This window comes from Camelus ferus, chromosome 22 (genome assembly GCF_009834535.1).
Source record: "Camelus ferus isolate YT-003-E chromosome 22, BCGSAC_Cfer_1.0, whole genome shotgun sequence".
NCBI classification, from domain to species: Eukaryota; Metazoa; Chordata; class Mammalia; order Artiodactyla; family Camelidae; genus Camelus; species Camelus ferus.
The window spans coordinates 24717802-24737459 of record NC_045717.1 but is presented as its reverse complement, the minus strand read 5'-3'; the positions used below and the strand labels follow the sequence as shown (position 1 = coordinate 24737459).

The 19658-nt window shown below is 58.5% G+C and overlaps 2 protein-coding genes across 7 annotated transcripts in view; one reads left to right on the top strand and one right to left on the bottom strand.

Moving 5' to 3' along the window:
- Positions 1–13766, top strand: part of PIAS4 (protein inhibitor of activated STAT 4) — a 27784-nt gene extending 14018 nt beyond the window's left edge. The window contains exons 3-11 of one of the 2 annotated variants that reach the window (XM_032465927.1): positions 1391–1475; positions 2104–2145; positions 2503–2593; positions 2714–2842; positions 2940–3045; positions 5487–5560; positions 5653–5813; positions 8220–8350; positions 11343–13766. In XM_032465927.1, the coding sequence (XP_032321818.1) occupies positions 1391–1475; positions 2104–2145; positions 2503–2593; positions 2714–2842; positions 2940–3045; positions 5487–5560; positions 5653–5813; positions 8220–8350; positions 11343–11347 (824 nt within the window). In that variant the 3' untranslated portion in view covers positions 11348–13766. Of the gene's footprint in view, positions 1–1390; positions 1476–2103; positions 2146–2502; positions 2594–2713; positions 2843–2939; positions 3046–5486; positions 5561–5652; positions 5814–8219; positions 8351–8666; positions 9168–11342 lie in introns of those variants that run through there. The other variant, XM_032465926.1, reaches the window with a different exon arrangement.
- ZBTB7A (zinc finger and BTB domain containing 7A) overlaps positions 13406–19658 on the bottom strand; it is a 19445-nt gene continuing 13192 nt past the window's right edge. For all 5 annotated transcript variants that reach the window (XM_032465925.1, XM_032465921.1, XM_032465924.1 and 2 more), the window contains exon 3: positions 13406–17359. In XM_032465925.1, the coding sequence (XP_032321816.1) occupies positions 16849–17359 (511 nt within the window). In that variant the 3' untranslated portion in view covers positions 13406–16848. The remainder of the gene's footprint in view (positions 17360–19658) is intronic.

Here is a 19658-nt window from a genome sequence, read left to right as displayed (position 1 = left end):
TTATGAATTCAATTTCTTTAACTGATAAAAAGCTTTTCAGACTCTCTATATCCCTTGGTGTCAGTTTTGGTAATATGCATCTCTGGAAGAATTTGTTCATTTCATCTAAATCGGTGAACTTACTGGCATGACGTTGCTTACGACTGCCTCGATTGAACCGGAAGGCTGTAGGGTCTGTCCTGTTGTCCACCTTTCGTCTCTGATAGTTCATGTTCTCACTGTCTGACTGTCCGGTCTGACTAGGTGTTTATCAGAAACCTTGGGTGCTGTTGGGCCGTCTGTCGTGTACTGGGCTTTCTGTTTCATCGGCTTCCATCTTCATCTCCTTCCTTCTAATGGCTTTGCTTTTAGTCTGCTCTTCTTTTTCTAGCTTCTTGTGGAAGGAGGAAGCATATGTCATTCATTTTAAACCCTTTTCATTTTTTTTTAATAGAAGCACTTAAACCTATAACTTTTCCTCTCACGACTGCTTTAGCTGCCTTCCACACACACATTTTGGAAGGCTGTGTTTTCTCATCCAGGCCAGAGCACTTTCTGATCGCACCTGGGGTTCTCAGTGCAGGTACGACTGAGAGTAAAGACCCAGCTCTTCACCACCAAGGTCTCAGTCCCCTGGCCGACTCCCCTAGCCTCTAGGGGGTCTCCAGTGGGTGCCTTGTGACGCGAGCATGGCTCTGTGTGCCCTGGCCCTGCTGCCCTCCTCACACTTCCCACTGTGAGCCAGGCCAGACTGCTCTGTGACTCTGATTTTGTGCACTTGGACTTTTACTGCTGGTTCAATTCCTTATCTCCTCGGCCAGCCCGTGAGTGCCTGAGGCAGGATTTTGTTCAGCTTGTGCCCTGTCCCCTCTGGCAGTGCTGTGCAGGGCCCACTGAGAACCCATCACGTGCAGGACCTGGGCCGAGTGCCTCACAGTTGGGCACATGCTCACAGGTGCCTGGAACAGCCCTGCGATTTAGGGACAGGGCAGTCACTGGTGTCTCTCGGACCTGGAGCAAGCGGCTGACCTGAGGGCACTTGGCCTGTCGTGCTGTCTCCTGCCAGCCTGCCGGGCTCTTCTCCTGGCACGAACAGCTCTCAGTCCTCTTGAGTAGATGCCTGAACTCTGGAGGGCTGAGAAGGCTGTTACTCCCCGAGTGGCCCTCAGTGGGGGGCGTGGGGGACACAAGTGTTCCCTGAACCATAGGCTGTGGTTAGTGGCCCCAAGAAGGGGCAGGATCCCCCATCCCTGGAGGTCCCCCGTCCAGCCTACATGTCCAGCCACATGGATGGGGCTCAGCCTCCCATTTCCTGCTTCCCAGTCTAAAGATGGCCAGGCCTGTAGGAATGACCATGGTCAGCGCCTGCGCCAGGAACCAAACGTGTCCCTGACCCCGAATTTGTCTCCAGTTCCACAGAATAATGAGAAGCTTCAGGAGAGCCCATGCATCTTCGCCTTGACGCCCAGACAGGTGGAGCTGATCCGGAACTCCAGGTGCGCCAGGGCCACTGCAGAACCTGGGCTCAGCACTGGGGGAAGGGAGGCCCCAGCCTGCTCGGGGCCCGTGCTCTCATGGCCTTTGACCCACAGCCCTGAGGCAGGCCAGCCGTCCTTCTTTAACAGAGCCCCGCCTGGGTGCTGCCAGCATCGGGGCTTGCGTTCTCTTGGGGGGGTGTGGAGCAGACTCCCTGGCCCTGCTGTCCCCATGCCAGGAGCGCCCCGCCATGACCACCAGAGACGTCCCCAGACATCACCAGTGTCGTGGGGGCGGGACTGCCCGGTGAGGACACTGGGCTGTAGCAGATGACGGTTGGAGGCTGGTTCCGGGCTGCGACTCTGCTCTCTGAGGCCTCCATCTCCAGCCATTTGTCAGGCACCCACTAACCCACTATCCACACCAGCCCCCCACTTTTCAGAGAGAGGAGGTCATTTGCCCAAGTCACCAGTGAGTCAATGGCAGGAGAGAATGTTCTAGATAGTACCCCTTGGCCTTTGGTTGTTATAGAAGGTAACAGGTTAGTCCACCCAGCTGGCCCAGGAGGGGCCCACAGTCCCCAGCAAAGGATCAGAGTGGCTCCCGGCACGCTCCCCCACTGACCCCTCTTCTCCTCCCCGTGCACAGAGAACTGCAGCCCGGGATTAAGGCCGTGCAGGTCGTCCTGAGGTAAGCCCAGGTGTGCCAGGACCCCGGGCGGGGGCACGGCAGGGACCCTTACCTGACTCTACCTCCCTGACCCTGGGTGGCCAACGTCCTGCCATGTCCCGCCCCAGGCCCCTCTCAGAACCCCCTGCTTCTCCTTTCTTGTTATCTGGCCTTGTCTGTGGGGCATCACTATCCAGCCCCACTCAGGCCAGACACGGGACCCCTGACACCTCCCACTTACAGTCCAGCATTGAGATCTACCCATCAGGCCTGACAGGGCCTCTGTCGCCTCCATCCACCGTCTGTCCTCCCTGCCGTCCCAGCGGGCCCTCCCGTGCCCGAGGTGCTGCGGCCCTATGGTCCCCACTGTCCTTGCAGAATCTGCTATTCAGACACCAGCAGCCCCCAGGAAGACCAGTACCCACCCAACATTGCAGTGAAGGTCAACCACAGCTACTGCTCTGTCCCGGTGAGTGCGGCCCTGCCTCCGGCATCTGTGGTGGTGGGGGGGAGGGGGCAGAGAACAGAGAGTAGAGGGGGTGACGCCGAACACCTCGGCGATGGTGTGAGCTGGTCTGTTTGCTCTCAGGGCTACTACCCCTCAAATAAACCTGGCGTGGAGCCCAAGAGGCCGTGCCGCCCCATCAACCTCACGCACCTCATGTACCTGTCCTCGGCCACCAACCGCATCACCGTCACCTGGGGCAACTATGGCAAGGTGAGCGCGCCCTGCCACCCCTGCCCTTTCCCTCCTACCCCCTCCAGTCACCCACCCTTCCTCCAGCTCAGTCTTGACTCCCCTCCCCCGCCCTCAGAGTTACTCCGTGGCCTTGTACTTGGTGCGGCAACTGACCTCCTCGGAGCTGCTGCAGAGGTTGAAGACCATCGGGGTTAAGCACCCGGAGCTGTGCAAGGCACTGGGTGAGCCCTGGGGCCTTTGTGCTGATGGGTGGGGCTCCCACGGCCCCCGGGGGTGGTTGCAGCTCCATCATCTCAGACGTTCCCTGTCCCGGGTGTGAGGTGCAGGCCCAGTCCTCATGGGAGCGTGTTGCCTGTGAGGGGCCCCCTGACAGGGCACCTTGACCTCCCAGGGCCCAGCTATCACCCTGGGGGTTAGGGAGCTCTGAGAGGTCTCTGGAGGGTGTGGAAGGAGGAGGGGGAGCCAGGCAGCGAACCGTCAGTGCAAAGGCCCTGAGGCAGGGATGAGCAAGGAGTGCTGACAGGCCCCAGGGAGCCCAGTGAGTAGGGCAAGGAGAGCTAGGGTGGGGGCTGTCGGGGTCCACCGGCCAAGCACATGCGGCAAGGAGCCTTGGAGCCTTGCTGGGAGGGGCCGACCCACGTGGTCTGTGCTCAGGCAGGTGCTTCTGGCTGCCCTGCAGGGGATGGGGCAGGTCAGGGTCGGGGCCGGGGCTCAGAGAGTTGGAGCAGAAGACGGGCTCACGGCGGAGGTGCATGCCTGGTGATGAAGGTCTGACCAGAAAGCCGAGACCACTCATTTGGTGTTGTGCTCTAACAACCGAAGAAAGGGGGTGAGAATACAGAGGGCATTTTAACGAAGCCAAAACCTCCCCTTAGACCAGCAGCGGAGCGGGGCTGCCCGGCACACAGTAGTACTCAGGAGTTTCCTCCCGGGTTGCCCAGACGCCCGCCTGGCTTGGCTTCTGACCCCAGCCTCACAATGGCTCTGGGCAGTGGGACCTGGCCGTGTCCCAGTCTGACCAGTGGGGACAGACGTTGGGGTGCAGAATGGCCGAGTTAGGGGGCTGTGACCCCGGGACCTCTGCCTAGGCGCCCTGCTCCACCACCTCTCTCTTTTCACAAAGGGCCCTTTTCCTTCAGCCCCACCCTCACCTGCCTGTTGGCCTGCAGGGACGGTGGCCAGCTTGACCAGAGGAGGCAGGCTCCCCGCAGCAGCTCGGCTAGCCGCAGTGCCTGTTGGCAGGTGCACGGATTGGTGCAGGGCTGGGTAGGGCTCATCTAGGCAGCAGGGGCTACAGGGGGGGGACCGGCTGGTGGAGGCTTAACTCCTCAGTGACCAGCCAGGAGCCAAGGCCTAAGGCAGTGCTGGGGGCCCTCAGGGTGTGTGTCGCTCTGTGCGTGCCAGCCTGGGCCTGTGCTGGGCAGGGCTCCCTCTCTGCAGCCAGCCTCCTGCCGGGCATCACCGCTGCTGCATTTGTTCCTCTCTAGTTTCGGCCACGAAGTTCTGTTGAACCTTTTCTGCTGCACACGCCTTGCCTCTCTTAGGTAGGGGAGGAAGAGGCCTTGCTTTGAAACAGTGGATGCTGCATCCATTCTTAGCTGTCCTGGGTCTTTTAGAGGGGCCGAGGCCTCTGGGTCCACCATCAGTTAGCACTTGTTAGCCAGAGAGGGGAGCCACAGGGTAGAAATTCATACTGAGGTGTGAATGACTGGTGTGACCTTAGGGACAGTGGGGGAGTGGTGGGGGAGAGGGGGCAGGGGGCAAGCTGGCAAGTCACCCTCAGCCCCCTGTGGGATCGGCTTTCTGGAGGAGAGGGCGCAGGAGTTGTGTTGGGGGAGGGGCAGTTCCAGGCCCCTAGCAAGGTGGCCTCCCCCACTGCAGGGCCCGGGGTTGATCTTCTCCTGAGCCATCTGGGAATGAAGTTTAACGAGGTGCCCCTCAGGTGCGTCCGCCAGCCTCCCTGCACCCCCTGCAGGCCCATCCCCAGGGCTGCAGTGGGCGAGTTTCCTTCCAGGCTTTTTCCAGCCTTGTGTGTTTGCGGTAGGGTGGCTTTAGTGGCAGGTACCCACTGTCTTCTCATCTGATAGAGAAGCAGACTCAGATGGTGCCAGAGAGCCGCGCTCGTGGGCCTGCTCTTGCCCCCCGGGTCCGTGGTAGGCACTCCTGACCTGGCATCAGGGCTTCCCAGCCCTTGGAGTGTTCAGGAGGCCGTCGGCACTGCCTCACCCACCCCAGAGTCCTCAGGGATGGTTTTCATGGGAATTAACAGTCACAGTAGGTGGCCTGTGTTAGCTGCTTGTTGCCTGGATCTTTTCAGAAAAGTCACATGGGTCATGAAAAGCCCCAGCAGGGCAGGCTTATTTGGGGGGCCTGTCCCCCATCGTCACGCACCCAGAAATAACTAGCTGCTGCCCAGAGGTTTTTAATATAGGTGGTCTCTGTAGCCCCTCGCCCTGGAGCTAAAACTCATGTCTCATCATCCTGGAGGTGGGTATTAGGGTGCTCTTTATGTGAAACGCTGCCTTTCTGAAACAAGGGTGCCGAGCGTGCTCGCTGCTGCCCTCCGAGCACCTCTGAGTGCTGCAGAGAACCCGCCTCTGGCCTCAGGCCTGCAGGCATCTCCGTCCCTTCCCTGCTGATCTAGGCTGCCCCTTCCCCACAGTCAAAGAGAAGCTGCGCCTAGACCCTGACAGCGAGATCGCCACCACGGGCGTGCGGGTCTCCCTCATCTGCCCGGTGAGTGAGGGAGCGCGGTGGCCTGGGGCAGCCAGGCGGGCGGTACTGGGCCGGGTGGCCACTCACACCTTGTCATCTTCCCGGCTCCGCAGCTGGTGAAGATGCGGCTGTCGGTGCCCTGCCGCGCGGAGACTTGCGCCCACCTGCAGTGCTTCGACGCCGTCTTCTACCTCCAGATGAATGAGAAGAAGCCCACCTGGATGTGCCCGGTGTGCGACAAGCCGGCCCCCTACGACCAGCTCATCATCGATGGGTGAGTCGCCGGGGCGCTCATGGGGCTGTGCTGGGCTCAAGCTCTCACCTCTCAGGGCCCCTGTGGAAGGAGGAATGGAGCCAGGCAACCTGTGAGGCCTCTGTGGCTCCTCCTCCTGGGACCTCTGGGCAGCCCTGTGGGACATGTCAGGGGTGTTGCTGTGCAGTGGCAATGGTGTCACTTAGGGTTCAGAAGCAGGGCTAGGGAGGTCCACTGTTGCTTTCCACGTGACCTCGCTGCACGATTCAGGAAGCTGCTTCCTGGGTGGCATTCAGCACAGGCTCCGTCACATCCTGCATGTAGGACGGTGAAGGGGATATGTCTCCCCAAAACTCTGGCCCTTTCTGTTGGTCCCTTTGCTAGGTAGTGCCAGCTTGTGGCCAGTCTGCCTCCCCAGTCTGACTGGCAGGCCCTCCCCTTGCCACAGGGGAACGAGGGGAAAAAGGCCATTCTCCCCAAAAAGGAACCTTTGCTCTGGTCTTAGGTTTCCAGAAACTGAGCCTAGCACCTGACTGACCAGCTCCTGCCAGGCGCCAGCCACACCCGTTTCTGTCCCCAGAGCCGGGGCAGGGGAGGGAACAGGGTGGCCCAGGGAGGAGCAGGCCAGGGGCAGCATGGCTGAGTCTGGTAGCCACTCTCTGAATCACCGGCTACACGGCCCACACCAGTGCGTGGCGGCCGAGGTGCAGCTAGGGCACATGCTGTGGGGAAGGGAGTGGCCGCGACCTGCAGTGGCCACGTGTGAGTTGTCCCCACGGTCAGCCACTTGTCTCCATCTGATCACCGCACGTGAGGTCCTGCCAAGCCCTCCCTCTCAACCATCCTGGGAGCTGGACCTTGATCCTCTCCACCTTACAGATGAGGAAGCTGAGGCTCAGAAGGTTCCCCCCAGCTCACAGGTGGCCAGGCTGGGACTCTGACCACACTATGGCAAGCTCTGAGCCTGGGTCCTCTCCCCAGGAGGACTGAGCTGCCACCCCCATGCAGTCCAGCCTCAGGGTAGAGTGAGGAGGCCCCTGGGGCCGGGCACAAGGGCTGGGCCTGAATGGCAGCTCTGTTCCCGGCCTGGCAGCTGTGCGGCCCAGAGCCCGACTTCCCCCCCACAGGCCTGGAGTGGGCCACCCAGGCTTGGGTGGTGGTAACTGTGACAGCTCTAGGGACAGAAAAGACTGGGGCTGGGCATTGTGATGGTGTCCCACACAGACTGCAATTCCACTAGCCCATGGAGCCTGGGTGTAGCCAGGGAGGCTTAGGGTCTTTGATTTATGCATTTATTCCTTGAGGCTCTACCACTTTGTTCCTGGCCCTGAGCTGAGTGACTCAGGGGTCCCCAAAAGGACTCTGTCCCAGACTCTGCGTTCAGGGAACTCCCAACTGGGCATGAGGGGTGGGGGGACCAAGCCAGACACAGATAATTCCTGTTGTCTGTGCTCTGCCTGGAGATAAGCCATAGAGTGGGGCTTTGGAGGGTGAGTAGGAGTTTTCCAGGTAGTGAAGTGCATTGCAGGGAGAGTTGTGTTCACACCAGGGTAACCCTGGGGTGGTGGGTCTGTGAGTGTGACGGTGGAGACAAGGCCTCAAGGTGGGCCTGGGAGGGTCCACGTCAGCCACAGCGGTGTCCTACACAAGGCTTCCCTCCTGCGTGACCACGACCCAGGTGGTCGAAGTCACCTAGAGGCAGGTGCAGCGTTGAGGTTGAACAAACGCTGGGGGCTCTGGTATGTTCCCTGCACCCAGCCTGGTATGGGCACTTGGCCACTCCTCAGATCCCTGCAGCTGCTGGAGATGGTGGGCCCTGTGCCTGCCTCATCCTGCAGACAGAGAGACCAAGGCTGGTGGTCAGGAAGTAGCTGGGGGTTAGGACCTGAACCCAGGCCTGCTGCTGCCTGGCCTTGTGGCCTCAGGAGGACTCACCTCCCCATCCCAGGCTTCAGTTTCCCCAACTGTAAAATGGGCCTTGCTGGCTGTACCTCAGAGAACAGTGCCCAGGGCCACAGCTCGCCATGGGGCCCTCTGGGGTTGCTGCTGGCCATATGGGAATTATGTGGGCTCATTCTGTTCCCAGGTGAATTGAGCCTGTTTCCTCATCTGTAAAAACAGGGGCAACACAGAATCAGGATGGGAGGGTGGGAGCCCCTCATTTAGGGGGTCAAGTGGCCCCCTAGGCCTCATGCTCTCGAGTAATTGGAGGGCAGGCCCCATTCTCTGCCCCGGCCGGCTGTCACCGCAGTCCCCTTGCCACGAGTAGCTCATTGCAGGCCCTCCTGGAACCCCAGGTCACCAGGCCTGGCCAGTGCTGCCCCAAAGCCGCTTCTGCAGAGAAGGAAGTGGCTCAGCAGGCATCTCACCCCATCCAGGAGAGCAGGGTGTGGCCCAGGAATCAGCACCCACTCCTCCCGCCCCCAGGCTCCTCTCTAAGATCCTGAGTGAGTGTGAGGACGCCGACGAAATCGAGTACCTGGTGGACGGCTCGTGGTGCCCGATCCGCGCCGAGAAGGAGCGCAGCTGCAGCCCCCAGTGCCCCATCCTCGTGCTCGGTGAGGCTTCACCCAGGCTTGACCCAAATCCCTGTTCCGGGGTTTGGCACTCTTTGAGTTAGACTTGTATCCACTGTGTGGCCTTTTTGTCTAAAACACAACCATCCCGGGGAGTCGATCCCCTTGGAGCAGGGTGGCTGAGGTGGTTAGTGAGTGCTCGCTGTGTGCTGGGCCCTGTGCAGAGCGTGGGGGACCCGGCAGCGTCAGGCCACCTCACCCCGTCCTCAGAGGTGTGCTGCGCGACACGGCTGGCCTACCCTTCGCCGGCCTCAGCTCCTCGACAGCCATCCCGAGCATCTGTCCCTGTCTCCCGCAGGCACCTCGGACGCCAGTGGGCTCCTACCCACCCCCAGCGTCAACAGCGGGGGCGGCGGTGCTCTTGGGGGCACCGGAGGCGGCGGCGGCGGGGGTGGGGCGGCGGGCGGCCTAGAGAACGGGAAGCCGGGAGCTGACGTGGTGGACCTCACGCTGGACAGCTCGTCGTCCTCAGAGGAAGAGGAGGAGGAAGAGGAAGATGAAGAAGACGAGGACGAGGAAGGCCCCCGGCCCAAGCGCCGCTGCCCCTTCCAGAAGGGCCTGGTGCCGGCCTGCTGACCGCCCGCCGCCGCCGGCCGGACGCGCGACTTCCCTGGTGCTCACCGCGCAGAGGGCGCAGGCGGGCCTCGGGCGCAGAGGGAGGGGTGGGTGTTTTTTTTTTCTTTTTATTGTTGTTCATTTTGTTTTTCCAACCCTTTCCCTGGCTCCTGGCACCTGTACCTCTGGACTCTATCGGAGGATTAAAAAAAGTAAAATGACAAAAAAAGTACAAAAAAAAAAAGAAAAACAAAACAAAGAAAAATCAAACTTAAAAACAAGGCCAGCCACCCACACAGCTGCTTCCTCGGCCGGAGTCAGAGCCCAAAGACAGCTGACCCTGGGAAGGGCGGGCGGGCCCAGGATGCCGCGCCTCCGGACGACCATTCCAGCTGGTGCAGGGGACCGGGCGGTGGGGGCTCAGGGAGGACTGCCGGGCATGCGGCCCTCTCCCCGGCAGCAGACACGACTTCGACATTCGTCTGTTCCTTTGCTTTTTCTCTCTTTGCAAACGTGTCCTCTCCTGAGACCCTGGAGCAGGGAGCGTTTTAGCCAAGAAGCCATGGAGTGGGTGGGGGCGGGGAGGGGATGATGGGGGGCGGGTGGCAGGGGTGGGGCAGCGGGGGGGAAGTGGTGGGCTGGGGAGGGTTTAGCCACAGATGTGTTGTATTTTTTGAAAGTGCAATAACTTGGTATTTTGAAGACCCGGCATGTGGCCAGGACCGCCTGTGGAAGGCGGGGGCCCCAGAGTGCGGCACCGTGTGGCGTGGGGGGGTCTCAGTTTTCTAGCCAGCTACCTCGGTAACTCCAATTCAGGTTAACTTCCCTACGGAACAGCGCAGATGTCCACGGGTGCCGCCGTCACCCGCCCCTCCTCAGCAGGGCGCGGGGCGGCCACTTCCAAGGGGCAGCAGGGACCTGCCCGGCCTCTCCATTTGGGGCAGTTCCTTCCCCCTTTTCTTGCTCTTGGGTTTTCTGACGGGTATGAGGCCTGCCCGGCACCCCCTCCCCCTGGGAGCCTCAGTCTCGTCTTCCAACAGGACTGGGCTGGGCCGCCCTTCATCTACCCGCCTGGCCCCAGGTGGCCCCTGGCCTGGGGTCCAGTGACCACGGGGCTCCCACAGCTGCCCCAGATGCCTCCAGGGACCCGCAGCTGGGTGCCCAGCCCCCAACCCAGCACCCTTGCCCCCGGAGGCCACCCCTGGTTCTCCAGACTGCCTGTGCCCACCGTCCTTTTTGCTTTTCTTCTTCCCCATGTCCCCACTCCCAAGCCCCAGAATAATTTTTCTTTATATAAACAAATCTAGTCAGGAAGCAATATCATTTCAGGTCTAAAGAAGAAAGGGACACAAATCTGGTCGAGGACAAATTCAGTTTTACTGTATAAACTCGGTTGTGCAGTTCGGCCCCCACCGCCCTCCGCCTGCACTGGCAGCCGAGGGCCGCTGTTTTCTAATATTTGTATTCTAATTTAATTGTTTTTTAAAAACGCAAATAAAAAAGTCAAGGTGAAGCCACTGAGGCGTCCGCTTCTCTGTGTATCGGGGCTGTGGCGGGGAGCAAAGGACAAGACTTCCCGCCATGTGCTGCACAGCCTTCGGGTTCCAAAGGCACAGCATTTGGTCAAATGAGGAAGATTGCATCTTGAGCTGCCAGGTCCAGTGTGTTTGCTGGGCCGGACAAGGAATTCAGACAGCCACTGAATCCCAGGACCGTCCCTGGCCCCCTGGGTGACCAAGAAGATACGCAAATGCTCAGTAAGCTCAGAAAGATGCTCAACATCTCCAGTCACCAGGGAAACGCAGCTCACGACCACGGGAGGCCGCCCCATGGCTCACCCGCACCGGGTCAGCGAGGATGAGGACGCAGAGCCCTGGAGGGCGCCGGTGGGAATGTGAGATGGGGCAGCCTTGGTGGAAGGGTCCCAGGTTGGAGTTGCCATCTGACCCAGCGGCTCCTCTCTGAGGTATCTGCCCCAGGGTAAATGGAAACAGGTTCACAGAAACACTGGCACGTGTGTTCGTAACAGTACGATTCACAACAGCCAAAGGTTTGTTGGGAAGCAACCTGGGTGTCCATCGACAGGTGAATGGCCACACAAAATGTGCTCCATCCGTGCAGTGGAATGTTAGCCTTAAAAAGGAAGGCAGTTCTGACACCCACTACCACGTGGACGGACCTTGAGAACACGATGCTCAGAGAACCAGACATGGACGCACAGTGTGTGATTCCATGGATGTGAAACATCCAGAATGGGCCAATCCACAGAGGTCAGAGGGTACCAGGGGCTGGGGTAGAGATAGGGAGTAACTGCTAATAGGGAACGGGTTTCTTTGTGGGGTGTTGAAAATGTTCTGGAACTAGATAGAGGTGATGGTTACATAATTCTCCAAATATGCTAAAACCTCTGTTTCACTAGGGTGAACAGTGTGTGAACTTGATGAAGAGCCAAAGCCTCCCCCCTCAGCAGAGGAGACAAGGGAGTGTGAGCGAAGACGCCCTCCAGGGCCCAGTGGCTTAGAACCTTCCTCCACCGTTCTGACCAGAGGCCTCCAGTCTCCTTCATGGCTGGCTCACCGTCCATAACATCTTCTATTTGCACTGGGTGCCACCCAGCCTGAGCAGGAGACCTGGGTCTACAGGAACACAAACAAGCGACCTTGCTGCTGACGGAGGACCCCCACTCCCCACACCGAACCAGCACTCCGAACCCCTCCCCAAGCTCCTGCCTTTGTGGCATTTCCAGGCAAGGGCTGTCCATCCTCTCCCAGGCTGTGGTGTGGCCATTGTGCCCCCTTGGTGTCCCTCCATCACCCCACCCCCAACCCGGCCCAGGTGGCCCCAGTCTGATTTGGGGACTGGAGGGAGGGCACTCCCCAGGGCCCTTGAAGTGGTGGTATTTGGTGACCCCAACCCAGAGGAGGGGGCCGCAACCCATTCCCCCCAGGGGTTGGGGGAGCAGTGAGCTCAGATCGTGGATCATGTCACAGAGACCCATTGTAGGGCTGCATCTTGGGGCCCTCTGGCTGACTTGGTGCTCCCTGGCCAAGGCCATCCCACCCAGGGCCTCAAAATACCCTGCAGTTGAAGGTGACCAAGGAGCCCGCCCAGCCGGTTCTCCCCACCCACCCCCGCCCTCACCTGGTGGCACCCGCCTGTGCCCAGGGGTGTGGGTCACCTCCTCTGTAGGGGCCCTGGGCCTGGCACTGCTGGCAACACCCACCCCACCCTGGGAGCCCAGAGGCAGGGTCGCTGCGTGCAGACCCCTGCCTCCCAGGCCTGGTAGGAAGAGTCAGGCTGAGCTTGAGGTCCCCTCCTGGAACCCGAGTAGAGGGGCCCCCCAAACCCTCCATCCCCACTCCCAAACCTTCCCCCAACAAAACACAAAGAACATCAAAATCAGGCAAATGAGGCAGCAGCGGTCGTAACAGGCTGCGTTTAGTGGTTTTTTTATGTACAAGAAAAATGATTTTTTTGTCTGGTTTTTCATCATCTTTTGTCCTTTTGTTTTTTTTTTTTATTACTTTCAAAGCTTCTCCCTCCCCACCCCCAAAAAGTGCATTTTTATCAATTGTTTTTTTTTTTAAATCTCCCACACTTTATAAAGACTCTCAAATACAGTCTATGGAATGTCTGCTCTGTGCTCTGTGACCCTGTGGGCGCTGCCCCCCGCCCTTCTCCACCAGGCCTGGCCCCCCAAAGTCCAAGGCACCTCGTGTCTGGGCCCGGGCAGGGCGGGGAGGACCCTGGGCATCAGGACCCCTGGCCGCAGCCTTCAGGCAGGGATGGGGGAGGTTCTCCTTAGCCCCCTCCATCTCCTGCCCTGCCCCCATCCCACATGTAAATCTATATATTTAGTGCGAGCTAGTCTCACTCTGAGGTTATGGCTCCTGGGGTGCCCGAGCCCCAGGCCCTGACCCGTCCTGCGCCAGCCATCATCGCCCATTCAAGGAAGGCTGCTTCCTCAGCTTAAATAACTTTTTTAAAATAAAACTGCAAATATAAATATCTTTCTTTCTCAAAAAAATAGGATTTTTGCTCTTTTTTTTTTGTTGATTTTTACTTTTTTTCCCCGCTTTTCCTTTCACTCTCTTGGTCTCACCTCCTACGATCCCGGCTGCCTGGACTGCCTCGGTCCTGGGGGGGCCCTGGCCCCTGCCTCCGTCCCATGACCTGTGATGAGGCAGTCACAACCACGGCCAGTGGGTCTCAGTAGTGCAGACTCCCCAGAAGACCCTGGAAGGGGCTGGGGGACTCCCTCCCCTCCTACCCAAGACACCCCCCACCCCTTTAGAAAGAAGCAAAGGGACAGCCATGTACAAACAGGGTGACAAGACAGGATGGCCACAAAGGGCCTCCTGGGCAAGCCGCCCATGGGGGCAGACTTTGGTACGGCCCGGGGGAGCCCGCAGGGCCCAGGCCCAGGCCCACACCCGAGCCCGGCTGGGCCTGGTCCGGCACTTTACATTCACTGGTTTTTGATTTTTTTTTTTTTTTTTGCTTTTTTTTTCTCTTAATCTCAAAAGGCAGGGTGGGGATCAAGGTCGGGGCTAGGCAGGTGCAGCAGCAAGGGTGCTAATCTCTCTCTCCCTGGTCCTGAAGGCTGGCGACCGCTCCAGGTGAGGGCTCCGTCCCCCACCATCCTGTCAGGGACCCCTGCCCCTGCCCCGGTGTGCCCCTCTGGAGCCCCCACCTGGAGCCCCCCACCTGGACCTCACTCTCGCACACACGCGCACACACATCCACACAACTTCACCAAGATGATGGAAATAACAATTTTGCTGTTTTTCTTTTTTCTTTTTTTTTTTTTGTACCAGGCAGTTAAAAAAACACCCCAAAAAAAGAAACCACAAAAAAAAAACCCCAAACAACCAAACAAAAAAACTTTTTGCTGTGTCCTTTCTGACCAGTCAGCACGTTCCCCTCAAATATTTTTGTTTGTTTGTTTCCTGAAACGCAAGAATTCAGCAGTATCTTTGGCAACACTTTATCACGACCTTAATTTAAAGAATAAAAATAAAATTGATCCACGTCTATATACAGTATGTGATTGCGCGGAGTTGGGGGACTGGGCTGGGAGGGCGCGGGTCCCGGCACTGGGCCCATGCAGATGCTGCGGCCCCCGGGACGGGCTGGCGGGCAGCAGGAGAGGGGTTAAGGCGGAGTGGATGGGCAGGGCTGGCAGAAGCTGAGCGCAGAGCTAGGGGCAAGGGTTTAGTGCAATTCCCGAGGAGGTTTGTGTTAAAGTGTGCTCGGCGGGGTTCGGCCCTTGCCCCCGCCATAGTCCCAGAGGCCTCGATCCCCCAAGTTCGGTCGCCCCCACTGGCCAGGACGACAGCTGTGATTTTTTCAGTTGGTTTTATTGCGAGGGGGTGTATGAGTAGTGGGGAGAGGGCTGTCCCCTCGGGGAACCTCTCTGGGAGCTGGAGTTGGGTGGGGGGGTCCCTGGCCTGGGCACTTGAGCTCTCCGCTCGGCCTCCACAGATGGTTCTCAGCAAGAGCTCGCCCCATGACGCTGGGTTGTGGACGGGGCCACCCGGCCCTGGGCTCCCCTGCCACCCCCCTCAGGAGGGGGGGTCCTGAGACATTTGGGGGGCTGACGGGCTCGGGGGGGTAGGGGGAGAGCAGGAAGAAACAAAAACTATCCTGTAGAAACAATGATGAAAGTTGCCTTCTTAAAAAGCTTCCCTTTAAAAACAAGAAAAAGATGGGGTTTGTCACAGAACAAAGGGGCATGGGGTAATGGGCCAGTGGCTGGAGGTGGGGAGCAGGGACACCCCCACACCTTGGGTATTGACGAGGAAGGGTCTCAGCTCAGCAGAGTGTCTATTTACAGGGTCCCACGCTAGGGTTGCATATGCGACAGTCGGGGAGGGGGGAGGGTGCCCTGGCCTCTGGCAACACGGTCTCCCTAGCCCTGGCCCCAATCCGTGGCCTGTGGCTCGGTCAACACCGGGCCTTTGGGGAGCCAGAGGCTGGGGGGAGGCAGGTGCCAGCCCCCAGATTACAGTCAGTGCCTTTGAGTAAAAAGAGGGGTGTCGGGGAGGGTGTAAGGCCCTGGAGACGGGGCCCCTGGTCGCCCACCTCGACGGGGATGGCATATCCAAGATGGCAGCTCCTCGGTGGCCACAAGGAAGGGCGGCCATGTTGGAGGACGGGGGACAGCGAGGGTTGGGGACAAGGGCAGGGACACAGGGTTGCTCTGGCTGGTTGGAAGGCCAGCCCTCTCTCAGGCCCATCCCTGAGCTGGGGAGTCGGTAAGGAGGGTCCCCGTGGACGTGGGTGGCCACTGAATGGCTAGCAAGTAATGAGACATCTCCAAATCAGAACCCAAAAAAAGGACAGGACAGGGTGGGGGTGGAGGGGTTGGTGGGGACACGGCAGAAACACAAAAACCCCACAGTCCTGCCTGCAAGGCAGGCCCCCGTGGTAAAGCACAAACGCCTCAGAAGGCCTCACCCTCACCCGTGCCTTCCTGACCCTTCTCACCTCGGGGAACAGAAGTGGATTCTACGTCTGCAGTGGGTTTCTTTTTTTATTATTTTGTACAAAAATAAATCGACTTTTAGGAATTTGTTTGCTCTCTCTCGCTCTCTCTCTCTCTCTTTTTTTTTTTTTTTGTCTTTTTGACTTTTCATAGAAGTTGGTTGCAACTTGTAAACATGTTTTTTAAATTAAGAATTAAGATAAAGCGTAGTACCCGTTCTGTTACAAAGTGCCAAGACTTCTATTTGTGGTTGGTTGTCTTGTGTTTTTTTTTTCTTTTTTTCCTTTCATTTTGTAAAATCTTGTTTTTATTGCTTTTGTGACATTGGAACTTCTGGACATTCTCTCCCCTCATCCCTGCCACCGTGAGACCCTGGGTTCCCTCTCCTCTTGGCTCTCACCCCACACTGTTGCCTGCTCCTCTGAGGAAAAGTATATTTCATATATATATATATATATCTATATATAAATTTTGTTTTTAAGGAGGAAGAGAAAAAAAACCTTAAAAGTGCTTTAAAAAATTGGGAGAGGGCTAGGGGGAGGGAAGAGGGTGAAGACAAAAAGTTTCGAATCTCCAAACATCTCATGTGGTCTGGGGGGCTGGGGTCAGGGGATGAAGACAGGGGTGGCAGGGAGCCCTGAGCGGTGGCCCGAGGGTCACGCTGGGTCGTAAGTGCCATGAAGGAAGGCAGTGGGGACCCCGGGGAGCCTCCCTGGTGTCCCCCCCACCTCGTCTTCTCCCCTTTCTCCACACCTGGAAATAAATAGATTTGTGTCCCAGTGGCCAGGAGATACGGGGGACCACAGGCAGGAAGGAATGGGAGGCGGGGAGATGGAGGGGGAGACCCCCACTTAGGAAGTGCCCTGAGGAAGGAGGGTGGGGGTGGGAGGATGGGGCCATTTTAACGTCCGCTCACAGCGGACAGAAATCATTTAAGGTCTTGTCTAAAAGACTCTAGAAACCAGCGAGGAAAGGAAAGGAAAAGCCCATCCCGTCCCCGGCCCCCCGAGGCCCCACTCACCCCTGCTGGGGCCCAGGGCCCTGACCGAGCCTCGGATGGGACCCCAGACCCCGAGCCGGCGGCGCCCGGGGAGCTCAGAATCCTTGTGTCCCACAAAAACCCCAAACCGAGCCCCGAAAGCCATTGTCGGGGTGGGGGGAAGAGGGGCCGCAGGTGGGGTGGGGCGAGGGTCCCCGTGGAGGGAGAGAGCATGAAGGAGAAGAATCTGAGAAAAGCACTACCCTAGATTCTGTGACGCTTCATATATATATATCTGTATATATATATATATATATATAGATATAGATATCTGTATATAGATAGATTTTCTTTTTTTGTGTTTTTGGGGGGGGGTGGGTGATTTTCTCTCTCTCTCTCTCTCTCTTTCTCTCTCTCTCTCTCTCTCTCTCTCGGGTTTCTGTTTTCTCTTTTTGGTTTTCAGGCAAGTCCAGCCGCGAAGCTGCCATCGGCGGTGGCCCCGGCGCCCCCGTCGCCTCCCCCTGCGGCGCCCGCTACATTCAACCTGCCCAGGCCCTCGGGGCTGGCCTCGTCCTCGTCCTCCTCCTCGTCCTTAAAGTGCTTCTCCTGGCCGTTGCGCCGCGCGTCGGGCGAGCCGGGCGGGGCGGGGGCGCCGGGCGGCGCGGGGGCCCCCGGGGCGGGGGCGGGGTCGGGCCCCCCGAGCCCCCCGAGCCCCCCGCTCCGCACGCGGGGCTTGCGGCCGCGGCGCGAGGGCACGCCGTTGCAGCCGTCTTTCTTGAGGTGTCTGTGCAGGTGGTCGGAGCGCACGAAGGTCTTGCAGCAGCTGTCGCACTGGTAGGGGCGCAGGCCGGTGTGCACGCGCATGTGGTTCTTCAGGTCGTAGTTGTGCGCGAAGGCCGCCCCGCACTGCTGGCACAGGTACGGCTTCTCGCCCGTGTGCTTCCTCATGTGCACCTTGAGCTTGTCCTGCCTGTGGGCGGGTCGAGGGTCAGCGGTCGCCCGGCTGGGCCCCCGCGGGGGACAGCAACCCCCCTCCCCGCCCCTGCTGGCCTGGCGCTGAAAACCTGGACCCTTGTGGAAAGGGGAGCTGCTGCCAGAGGCGGCCCGGGTGAAATGGGGCCAGCGGGTGCAGTTTCCCGTTCTGAGGACAGCACCAAGGGCCCCTGAAGGTCTGAAAAGCCCCTTGGACCCTGCTTGCTGCCTGGTCTTGGGGAAACAGCTGAATCTCTCTGAACCCTTTTTCTTAACCACAGAAGGAGGAAGATAACAGGTCTCCCACCCCCACGGGCTCTGCTCAGTGGCAGGTGCATGCCTTCACAGCACAGGCATTTATCGAGCACCTGCTGAATACCAGACCCTGTTCCAGGTGCTAAAAATGCTACAGGGAACAACGCAGGATGCCAGAGTGGTAACAGAGAGGGTGAAGCTGTCCTGGTTTTAGCACTGCAAGTCCTATGTCCGAGGAAACCCTTCAGTCACTGAAAAGCCTGGGCAGTTGATCACAGCAGTAACCAAGTCCTCACTCTAGGGATCCCCCAAGTTCCTGCCAAGTCTCCATTCACCTCTGGCTCACTCTGCTCTGGCCACACTGGCTCCCTGGCTGTCACCCCCGCATGCCAGTAAGCACAAGCCTACTTCAGGGCCTTTAAACATGCTGTTCCTGCTACCTGGAACACTTTTTTCCTCCCAGATCTTCACAAACTTCAGTCCAAAGGCGACCTTGCCAGAGAGGCCTTCCCCCACTCCCCCATTCCTGGTCCCTCACGGCACAACCTTGTTTCTCGAGAGCACAGACCGAGTGTGATTACAGGGCCCCTCCCTGCCCATCTCACCCCACAGAGAAATGTGGACCTGGTTCAGTCTGGGGCTTCCAGCCCACAAAGCTGGTCACCATATCAGTCCTGGGCTGACTATGGCCCAGTCGCTGCTCTGTCCCCAGCCCTTGGCTGTCCAAAGTGAGATGTGTAGGAAGTGCAAAAGGCACACCAGATTCTGAAGACTTCATTTGCTCAATGCAATGTAAAATATTCCATTTATAATTTTGCATATCAATTACATGTTGAAATGGAACTAATGGATTATGTAAAATTTGATTAAAATTACTTTCACCTGTTCTTTCTACTTTTTAAAAATGTGGCTGCCAAAAAATGTAAAATTACGGAGGTGGCTCACACGATATTTCCATTGCACTGAGCTGGTCCGTACTGATTGGGCTGTATTCCTTTGTGGACTCCACAGGGCATGAGCAGGGACCTAGGTCTCCAGAGCTCTGGCTACCATCTGATCTGCCCCTTGCTGCAGCCTTTTGTGTGCCTCTGAGTCACTCTGGGTCTCTTCCTTCTGATGCCCACCAGACTGAGAGGTTCTTCGGTGCCAAGACTGACAAACTCCTACTCATCCTTCAAAGCCCCACCTGAAATGCCCTTCCTCCCCCAAGAAGCTTTTCACAACCCCCAAAGACCTAACTGCCTCCCACCCTTGGGGCTCTTCTAAGTCCCTCCCTCTAGCACCACCCACACAGCTGGTGTCCCTACTTGCTCCAACTCTTCTTACGGCTCCTTATTGTCCTGAGGATCAAGACCTGGCCCTTTGCAACAAGACCCTTGCCTATTCTCTGGCTTTGTTACCTCCAAATGAGCCAACAGAACTCAGGCCACAATGAACTCAACACTCCCTGGATTAACTGGGACTGTTAACAAGGGGCAGCAATCACCAGGAGCTCCCCTTCCCCCGGCCTCCCTCAGAGCCCACTAACATGGTCTCCCAGCTGTCCTGCTCAGATCTAGGAGCCAGCTCATGGAGGGGACGGAAGGGACTCAGACTGTTCTAGCACTAAACAGAGATTTCCCCAGCTGAGGCTTGGAGGCTCAGAGAGGGGAAGTGACTTGCCCCGAGTTGCACAGAGGGTTGGGGGCTGCGCCAAGTTGGGGTGGGGGTGGAGGCAGCCCCAGTTTCATCACCTCAAGCCCCGGCCCGGGTAATTATAGCCCCGGCCGCCACAGGCCCTGCTTACTCAATTCTCTAGTGTGACTCAGAGGGGCCCCTGGGCTCCCCAGCCTGGAAGGAGGGGTGGGGGCTGGGGCCCTGGGTGGGGGGGCAGAGAAGAGCCAGGCGGGTGCATTGGAGGAAGGGGCCTGGCCTGGTGTCCTTCTCTATGCCTCAGTTTCCCTGACTGGCAAACAGGATCGGCCCTAGGGTGGGATGGCCAAGAGAACTCCAGCTCAGAATGAAACCGAGCCTGGGAGGGTTCAGTGGGGGTCACCTACAGG